Below are 22,362 nucleotides of genomic sequence, written 5' to 3' on the forward strand. Positions count from 1 at the left end.
TAATCGAATGTTTTTTTAAACGATAATTATCTGTTTTTTTCATGAAGACACAACTTTAACCTCTAATTTTTTTAGATCTAAACAGACCTGAGCAAAATTATTCACGAAACAAGAAACTTACAATTCGTCATGCTTTAAATTCATAGTAGTATTTGATGTTAAATATTCGTTTGCAATGCGTACGAAATACCAAGCGCTTTTTTATTTTATTTCGAGCGAGTACAATGATCTTATGAGAATGTCGCTCGGCGCACAATCTAATCTTTGATATTACTGGTACTTGCGTAATAGTCGAACTTCAGACATACAGACTGGTTCCTCGAAGCATTTAGGCTTTATTCTAACTAATCAATGGTTTTTGGAGATTTATGAATTCAATTTTAAGACCAAACTGCAAGCGAAATTCTAATGTCGTTGCTATTCGTATAAGAATCGTATAAGAAATAGCGATAATAATTCTTTGATATTTTTAAGGGATATTTCCCACAGGCAACAGCAAATGCCATCCAAAATGTGTATGTGGAAATAACATTGAAAATAAATAGTTTTAAAATAACGTAGCAATCAATGTTTTAATGATAGATGAATAAGAGCGTCTTTACTTTTAGCGAAATTTTGCTTTTTCACTCTCACGCCCGCACCTTAATGACGATGACGTCACAAATCGCGACCTGCATTTTTTAATACCTACGTCACAACTGCACGAACAGAAATAAATGGATATAAATATCATACCTATCCCACATTTTTTTGGGCATTTACAAATTAATAGAAATGGATTTAATATCATATCCCACATTTTTTGGGCATTTACAAATTAATATTCCTGTCTAAAGCTATTTAATTTAAATATGAACGAAATTCATCGGTTTATTTGTAATGGCAGCACAATTTGTACAACTAAATTATAGAGTTATAATATGTGTTGTGGATTTATCGGCTTAAGTTCAAATTAATTTAAAGATTTTTTTTGGAAAGATCTGATTCAAGATGGCTACATAGGGTATTCGAAAACTACCGATTGTTATGATAAAAAAAATTACCAATATATGCTTTTATCGATATTTCTTCAGACGCTCGTGTGAAAGATAATAAGGCTTTTTATAACTTACTTATTTCATAACGGATATATACATTATTGTATATGTCAAATTTGGATAACTTATCTGTTTGATTAAAGCAATAAAGAAAATGGCGACAGCATTGCTATTAGTGCAATTGTGAGAATTACTTTATTTACAGATTGCCTAATGTATGTAATTTCGGTCATTAAAATTCTTCTTTTAATTGTAATTCGTTGTAAATTCAATTGGGAAATGTTAACGACTTCATAGCCTATCGAAATTTGGCAATGTGCCAAAACTAGAAGTATTTTTATGTAAATTCTTTTAACACGTCGATTTCAATGTTAGATATGTTCTGTACATACGCATATGTGCACTGCAAATGTAAATAATAACTTCGACGATGCTGAACTTATGTGCAGTATCATCTATTTTCACGTTTTATTTTATATTTGTAAACGTTATCTGTCTACAACATTCTAAAAATCCTAAAACTTCTGTATCGACAATAAGATAAAAGATAAAGAAAAAGAAGCCTTATTAGCTATTAACAACCTTAATACATATTTAGATACATACTATTCATTTTTTTTTCTTTTCATTTGACATCGCATAGGCCTCCCCCAAATCCTGCCATAAGTTCCGGTCGTGGCATTTCCTCTTCCACGTAGAGCCTGCAACGGCTATAAAGTCGTCTATAAAGAAAATAAAGAAAGTCAATTAAGAGCTAAATCGTTTGACACAAACAGAGAAAGGGCAGTTCAGAGTAGTTGATGAATCGTGACTTCCTTATTAGATTCGTCTTCAAACGAATAATGTTGTTTTAATTTTTCAATTAAGTTTAAGTGCGTTCAAACTGATATTATGAATACGTGACTCATCATTATTTGGTTTAGTAACTCCGATTGCAACACAAAGCAGCGTAGGCGTCATTTCCAATTAACATTTAAAACGTTTCGAAATGGTAGTCTAGGCTGTGCATTTCTCAGTTATCTTCCTTTTGAAGTCCAAGCTTGTTAAGACTATCGTTACTCTTTAACCTATTCGAGATAATAATTTATTTTAAGCGATGCGTCACGTCATAAGACTCGGACAGTCTGTTGTTATTAAGTCTCGACTTCTACTTTAAATTGTGATAAATCAGTGTTTAATTACCAGTAATTATTATTATTATTGTTATCTTTATTTCAGTAAAAACCATACATTTTGTTAGTATTACTTATAATCTATGTTACTAACTTAAAAACCTAACAGATTTTGAGTCTTTCCCAAGTGCCTGCAGCTAAGGCTGCCTAGTAAAACTCAGCCAACTAATTCCTAGTCAGCCAGTCCCTAGATCTTGCTCCATATGATGTTCAGAAGACTGTTGCTACTATCACGCATTCGACGGAATAACGATGCACTTCTCTTCCATATTATTACAAAGAAGTCATCTGTGTGAGATGTTGCAAACATTGTGGATGCACTACAAAAGCGCGGTAGTGACAACATCATCATCCTAAACGCATTATTATATTGAACACATAGGGCATTGTAAGCTCTCCACGTATATATGGACCACACACTACTGGCAGTAATATCGTGTTTTTTTGAAATTTTTTTATTGCTTAGATGGATGGACGAGCTCACAGCCCACCTGGTGTTATGTGGTTACTGGAGCCCATAGACATCTACAACGTAAATGCGCCACCCACCTCGAGATATAAGTTCTAAGATCTCAGTATAGTTACAACGGCTACCCCACCCTTCGAACCGAAACGCATTACTGCTTCACGGCGGAAATAGGCGGGGTGGTGGTACCTACCCGTGCGGACTCCCAAGAGGTTCTACCACCAGTGACAGTGCAGTTGAAAATGCCTAAATAGTAACTAGCTGCTTAAGTAGTAACTAGTAAAGACTGCTTCGAATGGTCTGCGTATTTTTCGATGTCATCATTAACTGCGGTAGAATTGGATCCGACTCACGTCAAACGGTAATAAAATGCCATCGACCCTTCAAACGACGACGCGATAAACTTTCGTATTTAATAAGTTTTAATTCAAATGTTCCACTTTTATGTACAGGATATTGCTTTGCTAAATCTACATAAAACATCCATTGTTTGTGAATTAAAACAGTAATGTTTAACTCGCAAATAGCTTGATGTCCAAACGAAGTTCAACAAGAGTTTTAATTTAGGATCGATATAGTTATGTCGTATGTATAACTAAAAATCATGAACGGCTGTGACAGTATTTTTTTTGCTTAGATGGGTGGACGAGCTCACAGCCCACCTGGTGTTAAGTGGTTACTGAAACCCATAGACATCTACAACGTAAATGCGCCGCCCATCTTGAGATATAAGTTCTAAGGTCTCAGTATATTTACAATGGCCGCCCCACCCTTCAAATCGAAAAGTATTACTGCTTCACGGCAGAAATAGGCAGGGTGGTGGTACCTACCCGTGCAGACACGTAAGAGATCCTACCACCAGTTTTTCATAGCACGGGAGGCAATATCATTTGCGATAATTAACAACGGAATAGAATTGAACAATGACTCTAACAATAAAATCTTAACAATGAAATTTTAAAAATCTAAGAACGCTCTGTTTCTGCTGAATGAAAGCAAAGCTTTATTTGAAATTTTATGTCATCGTTAAAATATGTAAGTCACTTGTATTGTTTAACTAAACAACAAAGTCAGGTTGTATAAGGCAAGTGCGGTCTGTAGGTCACATATGTACTAGACCGTATCGACTTCCTGTACACAATGTTATTGGCTGTCATAAACTATGCACAGGATAAACCATTAGTCTACAACTTAAGTAAATAACCATATTTTCGTCTATTTATTAAAAGTTCTTCTAAACATCTGTTTCAATATTTGATGAGTACATATTTAACGTACCTATACGTATTTTGTTTCTTTGAGAACTGAATTTTTATTTAGACATAGAGATAAATAATAGGTTTGTTGTATTCACATTATTTATAATGTAGCTAGGCATAGTTTAAAACCGTCTTAATCGATTCTATGTGAGTGATGATATCATGATATCATAGTCACCACTGGGAAGGAGTGGATGAGGCAGGCTGGGAACAGGGAAAATTGGATTAAGCTGCAGGAGACCTATACCAAAATAGGGGTTCCTGTCGAGGAAAAGTGAACGGCAATGGAATTGGATCTGAATGTGGGAGTCATATATGGTTGAGAATATTTACATGTAATATTTAGGTTTCTAGACGGGAAATAAAAGGCTTATTATTATTATTATTAATCGATTCTATGTTAAACGCTCGAATCGTTAACATGCAATAACGCGAATTCCTTTAACTATAAACAGTCTATGTGAGAAAGCACTTTAAAAACTACAAATTCCGGATCACGAATTTTATTGATATTATTATAATTTATAACTATCATTTTTATAATGTACTAACTAAAAAAAAAAACAAAGAGAAACGTAATATTATGACTGCTTCCTCCTGTTATCCTTTCGAAAGAATCAAACGTGTTCCAGTTCTCTTACCGTGTCTTAGATACGGTGTTAAATATGAATGGTTCCCGGCGGTGCCAGGCACCTGTATATCTAAATTGCGCGTTCCTTTTAAAAATATTCATAAAACCACAATTTTAAATAGCTTGACGCGTTTTACCCTGGTCGGTGACGTCACTGTAGCATACGTTTTAGCTTAAAATACAGACGCTAAAATAATTTAGATTATAAGTATGAACCTTAATAAAAGTGAATTTTTTTGTTCCGACTTTCGTCTAACGGTTTGCATAAGCATCGTTTGTTGTGGCTTAAAAATTTTGCAGTCGTGAAATATTTAAAGCGAAATTATTTAAATTTGTTGAATATGTACGAATGATGGTGAAGTATGAGAAAGTCCGGTACAAGACACACCGGCTTCTATTCAGTAACCGGTTAGACTACTGTTACGTAAAATCCTCCGACAGAGTTAATACAAGTACGTTTTTACAAAAAAAACACAAAATAAGGTAGCTATTAACTTGTAGTATATGTAGGTATCACTAAACAAATATTTTTTTCTTAAGTCATAGCGTTTTCGTTCTGATTTCTATTTTATTTTGATGTTCGTTTATGCCGACTCTACTAAAAAAGATTACAATAAATGAAATACAGATTAATGAGTTCAAAGAAACGTGTTTCCCATAGTCACTTTATACACTGATACCTATAGACGTCGATAAGTGTACATGAAATGTGTAGAAGAAATCGCGACTGGTTTAGCAATAACACTTAAGAAAGCTAGTTTCTAGTTTCATTGACTTTTACGTTGAAACAGACAAGGGTACCGTAAAGTAAATTTTATTGATGAATTCATATAGAAGGTCGTGTCGATTTCCTAAGCTATTTAGTGATTAGCATTGTTTTATTCAATTCAGTTGACAAACGAAGAAAAAGTACTCATATTGTGTGTGTAGCAAGATATTGCTAGTCTGTAGCTTGCGCATTCGATATTTTGTAAAACCAATACGATAAACTATCAAAATGAGTGAAGAATTATCAAGTAAGTCCATTGATATAAAAAATAAAGAATTTATTACTTTATTTTTTTTAAAGTCATCATTGCTCAAACAATTTTATTCTTTTTGGTTGATGATTTATTTATTTAATGTAGCAAGCCATACTTAAAGCAACAAATTCTATGAATTAACTATATTAACCAAAACAAAGCTTGCAGATTTAACCAATCTGAAATTGGAGTCATAAGGTAATGATCATTTTTAAAAGCTTTTTCATAATTTGCTCCTAGCGACCAAACTACCTAATAAGGATTCATTTATTCACCAAAGTATTCATACTTTAAATGTCAACAAAATCTTAATTGCACAATATTAATACCAAAATCTAGATTAAAGGGCTTGAAGAGATCATTATTTTTGTTTATTTTTTAAATCATAAACTGGTGATGCAGTTTGTTTTTGTTTTATTCATTTTTATATTATATTAATTTGCGTACGCTGTTTTATATAGCTTCTTATTCTGGAAATATGTAGATACATATATATTTGAATTCGGAAGCAGATTATTTATTTTTATTTGCATGTTTTTTTAAAATTTATTAATAGAAAGTTACCTTTTTGCCATTTTCAGCACAAGTCAAAGCGTAATTAATATGTTATCATTCGGCGGAATTTAATTGCTGCTTGTCACAAATACTGATATAATTGCACCTCGCATTGATATTATTAATTAGAAAATTGCCTTTAATATACACAGCAAACAAAACAATGATGGTAATTGTCAATTTGTACGCAAATTCTTTCGTGCGTTAGCTTCAAATCAAGTTAATCAATTAAAGCAAGGTTCAAAAAATCATCATAAAAAAAGAACTACGAAGTTAATCTAGTCACTTTATTAAATCAAGCATAAATAGAATTTACTGCAAGCCTATCTTAATATTAAAACTTATTTGACACAATGTTTGTTCAAATGAAGGGTCCTCTTTCAGCAATAATAATAATAATAGGTCTCAGTGTCAAGATTAAAGTTAATACAAGCAAAAAAAACTTTTTATATAAAATTTCTGTCCGTCAATGACCTTGGCTTCTATAATTTGGCCTTTGTTATGTCTCAGAGATAATTTATTTTCACTGTGAAGTTCGATGAATAATATATTTACTTAATGCTGTCTTCATGGACACAATTAAATCTTGTAATGTACAGAGCAAGTCTACAGTGTTCATGAAAATATAAATTGAATACATGAAATAAAATCGTGTTTTAAATAAAATGAATATGCTTTAACCTTGGCATTGTTGAACATCGTTTTGTCTTTTTCAATTGAACTCAGCTACTAATACGATCGAAAGGGACGCAATGCTGTAACTATATTCCTAGGCTTACACTACATTTATTAATAAAGCCGCATGCACATGCTTTACCTATATTTCCATATTATAATAATGATTTCATTGTCACGTTTTATGTCACGTTTCTTGTTAGTGACTAGGAAAATAGACTGAATGTGAGTTGATAACACAGTGAATGGGTTGGACATGCTGTGTATTGTCTGTTCTGTTATTGCTTTCGTAATGGATCTGTATTTCGCATTACTTTAATTAATAAAAGTCAATAATGAATAATGATTTCAGACGAAACAAATCCGCTTTGTCACTAATCGAATATAAATTTTTCCTAATGGCAGTTTCGATATTGTAGATATTTTTTTAAAGCACAAGTCTAATTCTTTGGAAGATTTCCCAACTTTCATACACGACTTTTCATGTTAAACTATATTTTATTGTAGTTTAGTCATACATACCATGTGCCACGTACCATCCGGCTATGGAATGAGCTCCCCTCCACGGTGTTTCCCGAGCGCTATGACATGTCCTTCTTCAAACGAGGCTTGTGGAGAGTATTAAACGGTAGGCAACGGCTTGGCTTTGCCCCTGGCATTGCTGACGTCCATGAGCACGGTAACCACTCACTATCAGGTGGGCCGTATGCTCGTCTGCCTACAAGTAAATAAAATAAAAAAACATGATTCGTTCGTTCGAAAAAAACGTGATTGACAAAAAATGGCATTCGTGATGCCATTTCAAAATGTACTTCTTTGTATCATCAGACTTAAATAAAATCGATACCGTAAACATTTCGAGTTAGTTGAGCCGCAAATAAATCTATACATACACGGTTCATAGACGTTTTGTCTGTGTACATTATTGATTTCCAAGCTGACGTTCTGAATAATGGAAAGACCGTGGGCGGATGGTAAGACAACAACCGTTATAGTGTTAAATGGGTCGATCAATTCCGTGCTATATCCACTTACCTAAATGAACTACGACCGTCAAACTTGTAAGCAGCTTTATAGCACTGATTCGAAATGTTGATTTTTATTAACAAAACTATCTTTTGCCCGCGACTCCGTCCGCGTGGAATAGTTACTTTGGCATAACGCTAAATTTTACTCGCCACTTCGTTTACGTGGAAAGTGAAAATATTTTATGAATTGTAGAATGTTAAGGAGCTATTTAAACCCTTATTTTGAAACATTATTTATTGGTGCTCCACTTGTATTGGTCTTACCGTGATGTTATATAGACTATAGTATTCCTCGATAAATGGGCTATCTAACACTGAAAGAATTTTAAAAAGCGGACCAGTAGTTTCTGAGGTTAGCGCGTTCAAACAAACAAACTCTTCAGCTTTATAATATTATTAGTATAAGATGAAAACGAAACAATCTATATCAACATATACTTAGATTAGGTAATTTTATAGCTACTTTCAAAGTTATTACGTTATAAATTTTCCTTATTTAATCATTATTAAGATGTATTTAACAATCTATTATATATACATATTATTATTATATATACAATTGATGACACAGAAAAAATATTAGTGTCAAGAAACTCTCAAGTCTTTTAATTTTTCATAATAAATACTGTTAATATTAAATACGCTATATTTTTTTCCTAAAAAATTCTATGCTTTATTATTAAACATTACTGTATCAACGTCGATTTCGAATGTAGGAATACTCCACGAAACAACTCAAATAATAGCCAATTTCATAAATAAGCGAAACAGATATTTATTTTGTAAAAACCTACGCTTTGACATTATGTAAATTACGTAAATAATTAAAACTATGTACTTTTGCGGTTTAATCTCGTGTTTTTTATTGTCATTATATTATTTTCGAACTTCTTCTTAAATTATATACTCCATTACATATTTCTGATTTTTCGAATACATTATTCTGATATAAAAATAGATGATAGCGACCACAACGTTCAAATGACGACGAATAACACCTTAGCCGTCCGTGACCACGAAAACTGGAAAGTATGCGATTTTTTTTTGTTGCTTAGGTGTGTGGACGAGCTCACAACCCACCTGGTGTTAAGTGGTTATTGGAGCCCATAGACATCTACAACGTAAATGCGCCACCCACCTTGAGATATGAGTTCTAACTAAGGTCTCAGTATAGTTACAACGGCTGCCCCTTCAAACCAAAAGGCCAAGAGGTCCTACCACCAGTAAATAAAAAAGGCAAGATTAAGCCGTAAAAATAGGTTCAATAAAATCTACGATTAGCGATAACCGAAGAAAATACCAACTAAATTGTGAATTCGGTTGTGAAAGAAGAAATTCATCGTTACTTTTGTATGGTACGTACGTAAGTACTTAATTGGGACTGCCAGCGTTCGTTCAACATGCGAGTACTCGTCTGTAACATGGATACGTGCGCGACCACCGTGACCTGGGTTTTGTTATGGTTTGCATCATGGCTCTTGCTAAATATGACAAAAGGGTCAATGGTTTATGATGCGTCCATACAAACCATAATTTAATTTAAATTTACACATTATCTTTATTAAAATTAAAAAATTTAAACACATCATAACATGAATAAGCCCACTGAGGAAAACGGGAAGATACTTATTTATATTTGGAGTCGTATAGAACCAGAGCGATAACTCAATCGTTTTAGATGAGCAAAAGATATACATTTGAATTAAAAGAAAAAACATAGAATTATCTTAAAATTACATATTACTTCGTTTATTATTATTGTTTAGCTAATAATCTTCATATTAATAAAGAGTCTACTATAGCTGGCTTCTTCTGGCGTTTAGCAAGCAAGAGTCAAGCATCACAATATGAATAGTGAAGTGATTGTAAAACATTTTATTTAAATCGATTAATCATCGTATTTTACAATGAATAAATTATTAAGTAAACAAAGTTAATGACATCAGAAGCATTGGTAATGGTGCAATGTTATTCATTTTATGAAAAACATTGACGAGCGTAATTTCTATTTATACGCAGGATGTCATGAAGAAACAAAAAGTGAATTTCGTACAACGTATTCGATGAAGTCACCCTGAGCTTGAATGTGGCCACAAAGTCATTTGTAAGCGTTGGCCTAATTCGTCTGGAACTGCTCTCACCTCGGCACACGCGACATTTTATATATAGACAAACACTTTATAAGCATATGCTGTATTGTTTCAAAATGTTATTCTTTAAATATTTTTTTACACGGAATTTTATCTTATTATGAATGACATAAACATCTCAATTTCAATGCTAATTTCAAAATAGAATTTAGAACTTTTCTTTCAATAATTCTGATATTTCTAATTTACTGAAAAAATAGGTCATTTGATAGTAGGTAGCTATCGATATTCGTGGACAGTACCAATGACAGAGGCAAGACTAGGCCGCTGCTGTCTTTGCTTTATCACATAACGGTATAAAATGAATTACCTGAGTGTACCATGTTAAACATTGTACACGTGTGTCGTGGCACAATGACGCGGCGCTGGCTTGGTGGGTGTGCATATTATTCAAACCACGTTTGAACCACAAGACGATACTACAAGCAGGATAGCCATATCGAGTGTCTACATTGATTGAGTGCTCATAAAAGTTTCAAGTAGGCATCGACATTAGAATAATCAATTGTAAGTTTTTATTAGTTACTAATCGATTGCCTTAATAGTGAAGTTGATTTAAATTCGTTATTAGAAGCAATATGTGATGAAATTTTACCGCAATTCTTTGTGGAATGTGAAAGATATTCGTTTGTGATTGTTAAGTACATATCACTAGCTTAAAGATAAAACATTACTGATATTAAAATCGTTAAAGAGTTTGTTGAAATAAAACTTTAATTTAATTAGGGAGAACAAATTTATTTAATATTTCATATCAATTTCATTATCAAGAGAGATGCGAGAAATTTCACATACATACCTATCTATGTCGGGCCATGTTGTTATAACGAATGTCTGTTTTTCATTTGAACAATGAATTTATTCTTTGAGTTCTCAAGAATTCATTTGCAGTTAGGTTTCATACTATTGTATGCAAATTTCATTTGCGGCACAAGTATGTGTCTTTACTTAGTATTCGAGTTAAATACTGTTTCCAGACTACAAATAAGTGATTCTAAAGTAATATCCCTTTTGAAATTTCGAACGTGAATATTTTCGAGATAATGGTTTTTTTTTTTTTTTTTTTATATTTACTAACAATCACGCCGCGTTAACTGGTCCCGTGATAAGTTCGTAAAGAACTTGTGTTACAGGTACCATATAGCGGATATAAATGTAAGATTTTTATTATACACATACATATATTTAATATACATCCATAACCCTGGAAAAGACATTTATATTTATCATACAAAAATCTTCCCTTGGCGGGATTCGAACCCGCGACCCCCTTGTGTAGTGACCATGTCACTTACCACTACACCAGACGGCCGTTATTGAAAACCAGTTAGTTATTTAAACTGTATACTATGTCATATTGTAGTTTTACGAGCAGTATGACAAGTGAATGATAACACCTCATCAAGCTAACAAGAAAAGTAGTTGCATATTACTCGCCCACTGACGGTGAGGTTCTTAATTGAAAAATGGTCGGCTCTGGATTGACCTTAAAGTCTCCTACATCATTGACGGTAACATATGAGGTATATAAATGTCATGACGTATGATTAAACAATAATAACTTATCGTCATAACACTAAAGAACCGATTTTGATCACCTTTATAGACTAATTTCTTTTTTTTTTGTTATTAGGCTCACAATACACATCACACGCTAAAAAGAAACAAAATCTGGCTTGCAACATAACTCATGTGTGCACGACTAAGCTATAATAATAGAATTAGTAATAGGTAATAATTATTTTTATATGATTAGTCGCTTCGAAGGCATTTTGTTATGTATAGTGTAAGAGCTACGTAAAAGCATTATTGTAAAATCGGTATGGCAATTAGAAAGACATGTGACGTGTAAAGTGGTGCAGGCTGCGACCTCAGGCGGCACTATTCGTGGCGATGATCTCACCACTGCGAGCCCACGCCACGTCCTCGCTCAAACTCGTTTGGTGTTTACTTGTTTCGATGTAAGAACTTAATGTTTTTGAATACAGGACGTGATCCGAGATCGGTATTACGTCACCTCCTGTGGTTGTTCAGTATTCCTAATCGGGAAATTAATATTAATTGCTTTCCCTCCGCACGATAAGAACAAATTGCCAGAAGACTTTATATAAATTGAGTTAATTTTACAGTCACTTCTGATACGACAACGTTTGAATTATTAGTTATTTTTTCCCCAGAAAACAATTTACATAATTATTTTGTTTATAACGTTATTTGATGGATTTTTCATTCCGCATCGCGTGTCATAAATTGGGTTAGACTCTACATTTAGTGCTGTGATTTTGCATTCACTAGGAAGTTGGAAGGTAACGCTTGTAGTTCATTTCAAGAACAAATCGATTTTGTAAAGGAAGCTATAACAAAACCATTCGTAACCACAGCGATTTCATGCGAGAATAAACCTAGATTTTGATTGAGCGTTGTGTAATTTTGGGTACTTGCGTGATTGTGATTTAAAGCTGACATAGTATTTCAACTCGGAGACCATATGGTCGACGACCTTGTCTGGAAACAAAACTGGTGACTGGCAAACTGTATACACCTACACGTACATTATTTCCGATTCATCACACTCGCCATACAAAAAAAATCGAAACACAATGTTTTTGTGCGGTAAGGTGAAAATTCTACACTAATAAGATTAGATATGTTTATCTGAGTTATTTAAAGCAATGACGTTTAAAGTGACGTGCTAAAAGAAACCAAGTTAAAACTTTTCTAAATAATGCATGTTTTATATAAAGAAGCTTTAGGGTTTTTAGGGCGTAGACTTCTGAAGGGTCGTGTGCAGGTTTGACGGTGGATTTCTTTTTGCAACTTTGCGGCATGTGGCTGCAAGCTCGAAGCCTTATAAAGCCTCATTTAAATACTCGTTTGGTATCGAACTGTTTTTGGTTATCTCAAGACAACTTTCGAACTCCTGCGCATTTGGGTCGCATTTTTTTTGCTAACCATAATAGTATCGTAGCTGTTCTGATAGTTCGAACAATTATGTTCGAGATGCAACCAAAATATTAAAGCCGGAGTAGTTAATTTGTCTGGTTTAAAATAACTTTCAACAATTACTGTAAATGTTTAATTATTGAAACGAAAAACATCTCTTCACGACTCTTCACGACATATAAATGTGTCTATTAATACTTTGAGAAGTACAAAGAAGAATTTGCATCCAAGATATCGGTGGAATCCATTCAAAATCACCGAACATTTTGGCCGCTAGTGTGTTCATGCATAGAAAAGGCGTAACAGTCGCTAATCATTACAATTGAGATTCAACTTAATCTCTCTAGTTGAGTGGTGGCATTTGTGTGAGTGGTATTATGTGCTGCTTACCTAAAAAAGAATGCCACTTTAGATGTGTTTTAATTTAACTCAAAATACACTCTGATTCAGTATTCTATGCAGATGAATACTTAATTTTAATTACGAAAACAGCATCATTACAAATCAGACTCTAGAGTTCTGACTAACAGAATCCATTGATAGATATTCGTGAAATGGTTGAGTAATGGTCCCGATTTAGCCAAGAGTAAGTCCGTCATCTTACACTCTCACAATGAGTCAGAAACACATGTGCAACTGCAGTTTCAAAGCAAATTAGCAGTGAAGCAATGACCGAAGTCTTTGTTTTTGAAACGTGTTTATCACTCGTAAATGGATTTATTAATCCGAGCCTTGGCGCGGGATCTGTTGCATCGGTCTGCGGAGATATGAGTGTTTGAATGGTGCATTTCTCTTTTATCCTATAATTAATTGAATGTAATTTTACAATATAATAATTGGAGAAGCTATAACAGAGCTATGTTATGTTAACTATTGAATTGAGATGCTAAAATTATTGTTGAAGAGTATTCATTATTCGAAAATAGATAGATACTGATTTGTATGTAATATTTCGCTCAATATATTATTATATTGATCACAACACGAAATAAGAACTTGAATGATGAGTGTTTATCAACTTCGCAAATAAATAATATATGTTTTTCTCGTTTGTGTTGAGAGCGCCAAACCGGAATACATTCCAGTTTGATTTTTTTCTATAAACGGTCGAGATGATTTACACTAAATATGTGAGCGGCGAGAACGAGATAAACACAAAAATTTAATGTAGTCTATATATTTATTATTTATTAGCCGACCCGGTAGACCCGGTAGACCAGGTAGGCCTCAATCGATAAATAAAAGACCTAAAGTTTTGTATAAAATAAAATTAAAACAAACAAAAGGAATCCGTCCGACGGGGGACACATCAAAGAAAAAACGAAATTGTTATTTTTATTTAGTTCCAAGAATTTTCATATTTATCTACATTTTAAACCTTCTCTGGACTTCCACAAATAATTCAAGACCAAAATTAGCCAAATCGGTCCAGCCGTTCTCGAGTTTTAGCCAGACTAACGAACAGCAATTCATTTTTATATATAGAGATTATTCTGTATATAAAATTAAGTCTATATTTATTGTTTTTACTAAAGTGCAATTATTATTTAGACAGCCTGTGGTATTTGACGGTTGCGATAATTATCTTTAAACGTATGCACGACAGCTTGACCCCAATGCGCTCTTCAATAATTTATTCTTGTTATTGCTACTCTATGTACATATCACTACATAGTAAAAAACAAAGTCGCTTTCTCTGTCCTTATAGCCCTATGTATGCTTAAATCTTTAAAACTACGCATCGGACTTTGATGCGGTTTTTTAATAGATAGAGTGATTGAAGAGGGAGGTTTATATGTATAATAACATCGATTAAATAGTGGAGAAATCAATAATAAATTACAGTTTACGAAGCGAAGCGAGGGCGGGTCGTTAGTCTACTATATATGTACTCATGAAGTTTATGACAATAAACGGCTCCATTGTTACCAAATTATTTTTCTAGATGGGTAAACGACAGCTCACTTGGTACTAAGAGGTTAACGAAAGCCATAGACGTTATAACGTTCCAACCTTTGAAAGCAATTCTGCTTCGCGGCAGACATAGACAAGACTGTGGGTGCCCATCGGTGTGAGTCTACAATACGCTTTAAGATTGCTTTGCCCTAACTAATCGTTGATAGCCTAAGGGCTATTCTAACTACGCGCGGACGGATACCTACGTGAGCTTAGGGGGCTCAGCCTGAGAGAACTTGCTAACACTAGCCCTACCAAGAGCAATGCTCCGTTGATACTACAATAGGATCGAAATCATACGCCTTAACAACCTTATTTGTATTGTTTTGAGGTAACAGATAAATAGCTTTCTAGTAAAATTGGATAGTAATATAATAGAAACTTTTGTTTAGATGGAGCTCGAACATACAAAAATGTAAATTTTTATATATGTATTGCTAGTTTTTGTACCTTGTCTACGGATCCCCTTACAGTGCGCCGACCGTGACTATGCTAGGTCATGCGTCTTTAAATATTTTTCCCCTTAAGCAAATTAACTTTTATAAACATGTGTATGTACGTGTGTCAGGGCTTCGTTCGCAGAAACAACATCAATGCCACTGATTCACCATCTCGTTGATCGCGGTTAAATCTTTATATGCGTCGGTTGATTCATTATTGGTGTTCAATGTCATATATTTTTCTTTGGATGTGGTCGTCCTTTAAATCGGTTGTTACATAGACGGGAACTGTTGGTGCAAAAATTAATAAATGCATGAAATAATAAATGACAGGAAAATTTCGTATGCTTCATTTATAGTTTGGCATTTGCAATTGTTTTATTTAACAGAACGCGCGTTTCGGACACAATTTTAAAAACTTAACTAATATTTTATATTTGTAGAATTATCTGTTTGTTTATTCATGCTTTGCGTTGGAGCGTATTTTGGTCGATTTAGTCCAAACATTGTTAGCAGGGAATGTTTCACGGATAGTCGTACTTTTAGTGTAAGATAGGTGGCTCAAATTGTTTCAACAAATGTGTATATTTCATAATTTTACCGAAAAGCACATACAGGAGATAATTTCAGATGTGCCACTCGATGCTCTTCTGTCTCCACCAGGGTCTTCATTACATAGTATAAAAAAAAGTCGCTTTCTCTGTCCCTATATCTGTCCCTATGTATGCTTAAATCTTTAAAACTACGCAACGGATTTTGATGCGGTTTTTTTTAATAGATAGGGTGATTGAAGAGGAAGGTTTATATATATATATATATATATTTTTTTTTTTTTTTTATGATTGAAAGTTTACTGGTGGCCCGAAGGCCTTTCCAGTTTCACCAGGACAGGTGGGCGAGCAAAGGCTCAGCCAAGAGGGGTGGGATTTGCTAACAACTGCCCGAGCGCCTCCGAAGGAGACCTAACAACTCAAGAGCAATTGTTTCGCGAATGAATCTACTACCGGATCGGAATCGCGACCCGCTGAGAAGATCCGGCGAGAAACTCAGCGGGCTGATGCATGGGTTAGGTTGCACGTCGACCTCTTTGTCGAGTTCGACGAGTACGGTTACCGGGGTCCCTAAGCCTGCCCCTAGTATTAGAGCTGAAGGCATCTAATGCAAAGGTTATTGGATCTGATGGATCCGTAAGGACGTGTCTAGGGCGTCGACGGTGACTGGCTCCTGCATGATCAGGATTCGGGGAGTAGTCAGCGGCGGCAACGATAAGGCGATTATCATGACGCATAGCCTTATCGAAGTATCGTTCCGACGCTGACTTCATGTATTTCCAAATTGATTCGAGGCCCAGGTCGTCGTGTAGGTCAACGTTCCTCACGAACCACGGAGCCCCGACAGCTAACCTGCAAAAGCGGGATTGTAGGGATTGGAGGGTGTCTATGTGTGTGCGGGCCGCGTGAGCGAACACCACACTCGCGTAAGTCATGACGGGCCTTATGCAAGTTTTGTAAAGTGTCACCTTGTTCCGAAGGGACATTTTACTCCGCTTACAGATCATGGGGTAGAGTCTACCGAGAATAAACGCGGCACGGTCACGGACTGATTTTATATGCGGGCGGAATGTCATCGATGCATCCAGGGTAACGCCCAGGTACTTGACCTTCCTGGCCCAGGGTATGGGTTGTCTAAAGAGAGTAATCGGGGGTGTGAGATTCCTCCTCCTAATCCGGGAGGAAATCCGTGTGGAGCTTCCCCTCTGAAATAGCACCGCAGTACTTTTCGCTGGGTTGATGTCTATGCGCCATTTTCGGAACCACTGTCCTAGGGCTAGGGCTGCGCTCTGAAGCTTCTTCGCGATTAGGGACTTATTTCTACTAGAATAGTAAACAGTCGTGTCGTCGGCGAATAAAGCTAAATGGGTCGGCGGCGACCGGGGAATATCGTTGACGAATAAGCTAAATAGGAGGGGTGAGAGGACAGAGCCTTGCGGGACTCCAGCTGTGAGAGGTCGTGGGGAGTAGCGGGTTCCCTCGACTCGATATCGAAAAGAGCGGTTCGACAAGAAGTCCCGTATGATGAGCACGAGACTATCCGGCACGCCCATGTTGAATAGTTTGAAAATCAAACCATTGTGCCAGACTTTGTCGAACGCTAGGAAGGTTTATATGTATAACAACATCCATTAAATAGAAGAGAAATCAATAATAAATTACAGTTTCCAAAGCAAAGCGAGGGCGGGTCGCTAGTTCTACTATAAATACAAAGTATAAAAACAAAAACACGAGAAATTTCAATCGATAAATTGTTGGTTTTTCGTACAGTCCAAAACTATAAAATACCGATTGCTAATATCGATTTTCTAATAATTTCGTTTATTACAATACAACATCGGTTATCTTACAATCCGGTACGCTTTGTAATTTCGTAGATAATACGTACAAAAAGTATCGTTATCTTGGAGTTTGTTTATTGTAACAGTTCTCTATTCTGTACACAGTCGTAACATAGTACTAGTAGTGTTAATAAAGACAGTGATCATGAGATGATGGTGCACCTAAGGTTATATATAACTTCCCATTTTATGCATAAGAAAACGTGCAATCTGTTAATGAGCGTTAGTAAATAAAGTGATAGTAGAAATTGTGTGTGCGTTCAAAATGCGGCTACACCCTAATATTGTTTTTTTTTTTATTCGGAAAGAGACTACTTTATCAACGTGGTATCGATTTAATTTATAAAATTGTTATTACCTAATCCTCAGTTTTGAATAACAATAAAAAAATCAGCAAAATCTATTATAGGTATTCTCGTACGATGGTCGAATGAACAAAATAATAATATGTATGAACAGGTAGACAAACAATTCACGAAATTTTAATTTAAGCAAATACAGTGAGTGCAGCTTAATAATTTTGTTGTTTTTGTGGTTAAAATAATCATTGTGCAAACACATTCAGTTTTCAGAAAATATAACAGTCTATAGGTGTTGTTTTTTTTATTTTTTCGTTATTCTTTATTAGAGCCATACACCTATTAAGTAGGTTAAGTCGATTAGGTGTTGTTAAAAATTAAATTATTTAGCCTATATGTTATATACTCTATGTTAAATTAGAGATAGCCGATATAAGTTCGATAGAAGGAATGTTTAGGTTTTATGAATACGTGTAGGTTTTTATTTGTTAGGACCCGAGAACAATTGAGATATAAGGCAATTAAATAGTTTTAGTAATTAAAATATAAAATACTGACTATTATTTAATTACATTTAATTACTTAAGATAAAGTTAACGTGACTTTGGACTAATGTTCAATTAATAATCAAACTGTACTACGAAAGCAATCAAACAAATTGAGTACTTTAGTTCGGTTTTTCGGATATTATAAAATGACCTGTGATTTATAATATGTATCTACGCAATGTGATTTTTTTATATCTTTAAAAGTCACCATCTGCCCTTCTGTTTCTTCGCGTACTTCTATTCTAACCTAAGCTACTTAACTTAATCCTACCAACCTAACTACGCAATTGATTTGAATCATTGATTGGTGTTCACTCATAAAAAGGGCCATAAACGAGGACTTTAGGTTTGGAAACCTTTGAATAATGTAATTTAACATTTTTCAAAAAAGGTAATAATTAATTTTCTTCAAGCACGTGAGATAGATCTAAAAAATACCTAGCTCTTAAATATTATTGTATCGGTTGTGTGTGAGGTGTTTGATATTTGAAAAATTAAGTTGGCAGGTACGCAAAAACTTTCCGAAAACCTAAATAATCTACTTTCACATGAAATTGGTCGTGATTGCTCGATTTTAATGCACGTTACCTGATAAGAAAATAAACTTTTTCCCGCTTTTCGCGGGTCGTAGACAAAATCTAACTACTTTTATATCTGTTGAATAATATAATGACAATAAAAAACGAGAAATTAAACCGTAAAAATGGATGGATGGATCCATAATGTTTGGCAAAACAATTGATATAATTCGATGAACATTATTATAACCGCCCGCTACGATAGTCTTGTATATTTTCGTAAATTCGCACCAAATCTCAAACGGTACACAGGAATTCACTAAAAGAGTAAAAAAAAAAGATGGATATATGAATTGTAATAAAACGCATAGCACGACTTTTAGTTTTCCACGTCCTAATTCAATTCATAGTTAACATTTTGCTCTGTAATCAACGCTGACATCACCACCAAGTAGAGATGAAAAACAGTATTTGAATTAAAATATTAAGCACTGTTTACTGAAATCAGCGAAGCTATGTAAGTTTTTATTAGGGATTTTTTGATGATACGCATTCGAAAATTTCTGATTTATAGCGTGATCAAATTAAAGGCTCTGTCGCTGTGTCATAAACGTTCAGTGGTTGTTGCCAAGGCAACGAGCGTGGGTCGCTAACATGTAGTCTACATTTCAGGGTAAAAATCTATACTCGTCGTCTGCTTATTAACACTAGTCCTTTAAATTAGTGTAGGTACCTACCGAATGGCAGTTTAAGCATTCATTGGGATTCATGTAGAAATTCGTTGTTTATTATGATTTACATTTTAGTTAGTCATCGTATATATTGTATTGTGTATGTATATAAGATTATAATAATGAAAAAACCCACAAAATGAGTTTAATATTTTTTTAAATATTTTAATAAGTTTTTGAACTAACATTTTAATGTTTTATTTAGTACTAGGAAATGCGTGTCCAATTTGTTTTTACCTACATATAGTATACATTATTTTTTAATGTTTCACCAATGTACATAATTAAATGAATATGAATGTAATACGTTACGTTAGTAGGGCAGAAAAATGTAAAGAATAAAGATTAGCGATGTAAGTATTACTTTACATATGTATATACGTACGTACGGACGGCGTACCAACCGTGGTAGAGTCGGCGAGACGTTACAACGCGGCAGTATTCTGTGTGAGCTCGACGGAGGCCATTGAATTCTGAAATAGTACGCGCTTATATTTAACATATCGTTATGCTGCTATTCTATTAGAGAAAATAAAAAAACAGCATGAATAAAATCACGAATTGGAACGTATTAAACGTCTGTGATTCTTCGTTCGTTCAAAATATATCTGAAAAACCCTAATCTTAACGGATTCCTTGATGTATTCACAAATAGTTAACTGGAATTGGTGTTACATTTGCCGTGAAATGAACATTTAAATTCTATGTCCATAATTATGAATTGTGATGAGTTTTGAAACAGATTTGGGTACAAGGTATATGAAATGAGCGCGATGGACGCGTGCGATGGCCGATTCTTTAACGTTGCCGCCTCTGCCATTGCCACGAAGATTTCCGCTGTACCTTCATCCTTATTGGTTTAAAAGGTGTGATTTCTGCATTAGGTTTTATGCGCTTAGATTATGCTATTGTCAAATAAGCAAACAAATAATAAAATTTATTAACCGAAGTAATTCTTTATCAGGCGTCACCGTTGCCCACACAACGATGTCCCGGAGCCATTGTTCGATGTGGAGCACACGACGAGCGTGGTCTCCGCGTACAAAACTGACTACGACGAAAAGCACGTTAGTCGCACCACTGCTGTTCATCATGAAGACCACTTGCGTCTTGAAGGTGATTTCCAAGAACCGGAGCGCCCAAAGTGGCAACCGGCTGAGAGGCAAAAACCAAAAAGGCCCGAAGACAATCTCAAACCAGAAGGCGAATTCGAAAGAAGAAAGCCCGAGGAGTGGCGCCCAGGCGATAGAGCTCCCGTACGACGTCCGGAAGATAATCTGAAACCGGAAGGTGAATTCAATACACCAGAAAAAGAATCATGGCGACCAGCAGAAAGACAGAAGCCGAAGAAACCTGAAGATAATCTAAAACCTGAAGGAGATTTTGAAAAACGTGAACCGGAGGAATGGAGGCCAGGAGACAGAGCGCCAGTCCGCCGTCCTGAAGATAATCTTAAGCCTGAAGGAGATTTTGAAAAAAGAAGACCTGACGAATGGCGTCCTGGGGATAGAGCTCCTGTACGCCGCCCTGATGATAATTTGAAAACCGAAGGAGAATTTTGGGAACCAGAAAAGGAACCATGGAGACCAGCCGAAAGACAAAAACCTAAGAAACCAGAAGATAATCTAAAACCTGAAGGTGATTTTACTACACCAGATAAAGAAAAGTGGAAACCGGCGGAAAGACAAAAGCCTAAAAAGCCAGAGGATAATTTGAGGCCAGAAGGTGAATTTGAAAAACGACAAACAGATGAATGGCGCCCAGGCGACAGAGCTCCAGTACGCAGACCAGAAGACAATCTTAAGCCTGAAGGAGACTTTGAAAAAAGAACCCCTGATGAATGGCGTCCAGCTGAAAGACCTACGCAGAAAAAACCTAAAGATAATCTTAAGCCTGAAGGTGACTTCCAACAACCAGAATCTGAAGAATGGAGACCCGCCGAGAGACAAACTCCTAAAAAGCCTCAGGATAATCTCAAGCCTGAAGGAGAATTCGAAACGCCTAAACCAGAAAAGTGGCGACCAGCAGAGCGTCCAACTCAAAAAAGACCACAGGATAATCTTAGACCAGAGGGAGAATTCGAACAACCCGAACAAGAGGAATGGAAGCCTGCTGAGCGTCCTAAGCCTAAAAGGCCTCAAGATAACTTACGTCCAGAAGGTGACTTTGAAAAACGCCAACCAGATGAGTGGCGCCCAGCTGAAAGATCAGTTCAAAAGAAACCAAAAGATAATTTGAAACCAGAAGGCGATTTTGAGAAACGAGAGCCAGAAGAATGGCAACCTGGTGACAGAGCCCCCGTTCGTAAACCTGAAGACAATCTCAAACCAGAAGGTGATTTTACGACACCTGAAAAAGAAACATGGCGACCCGCTGAACGACCGAAGCAAAAAAGACCTGAAGACAATTTACACCCGGAAGGTGAATTTACAACCACTAGAGCTATCACTGAAGATTACAAGGTAGTCATTGGTGAAAGAGCAGAAATTGTTCGCCGCGTAGACAACATCATAACCGAGGGAGAATTCACTGGTAAGGAA

At 35.2% G+C, this 22,362-nt stretch overlaps 1 protein-coding gene across 1 annotated transcript in view; it reads left to right on the forward strand.

Annotated features, from left to right (window-relative positions):
- The window catches only part of Sdb (SAXO downstream of blistered), a 35,638-nt gene that overhangs the window by 4,831 nt on the left and 8,445 nt on the right, over positions 1-22,362 (forward strand). Inside the window, exon 3 of the mRNA XM_089735444.1 lies at positions 20,787-22,354. Coding sequence (XP_089591570.1) covers positions 20,787-22,354 — 1,568 coding nt within the window. The remainder of the gene's footprint in view (positions 1-20,786; positions 22,355-22,362) is intronic.

The sequence above is a fragment of the Bombyx mandarina genome, chromosome 19 (genome assembly GCF_030267445.1).
Source record: "Bombyx mandarina strain Sakado chromosome 19, ASM3026744v2".
Lineage (NCBI taxonomy): Eukaryota > Metazoa > Arthropoda > Insecta > Lepidoptera > Bombycidae > Bombyx > Bombyx mandarina.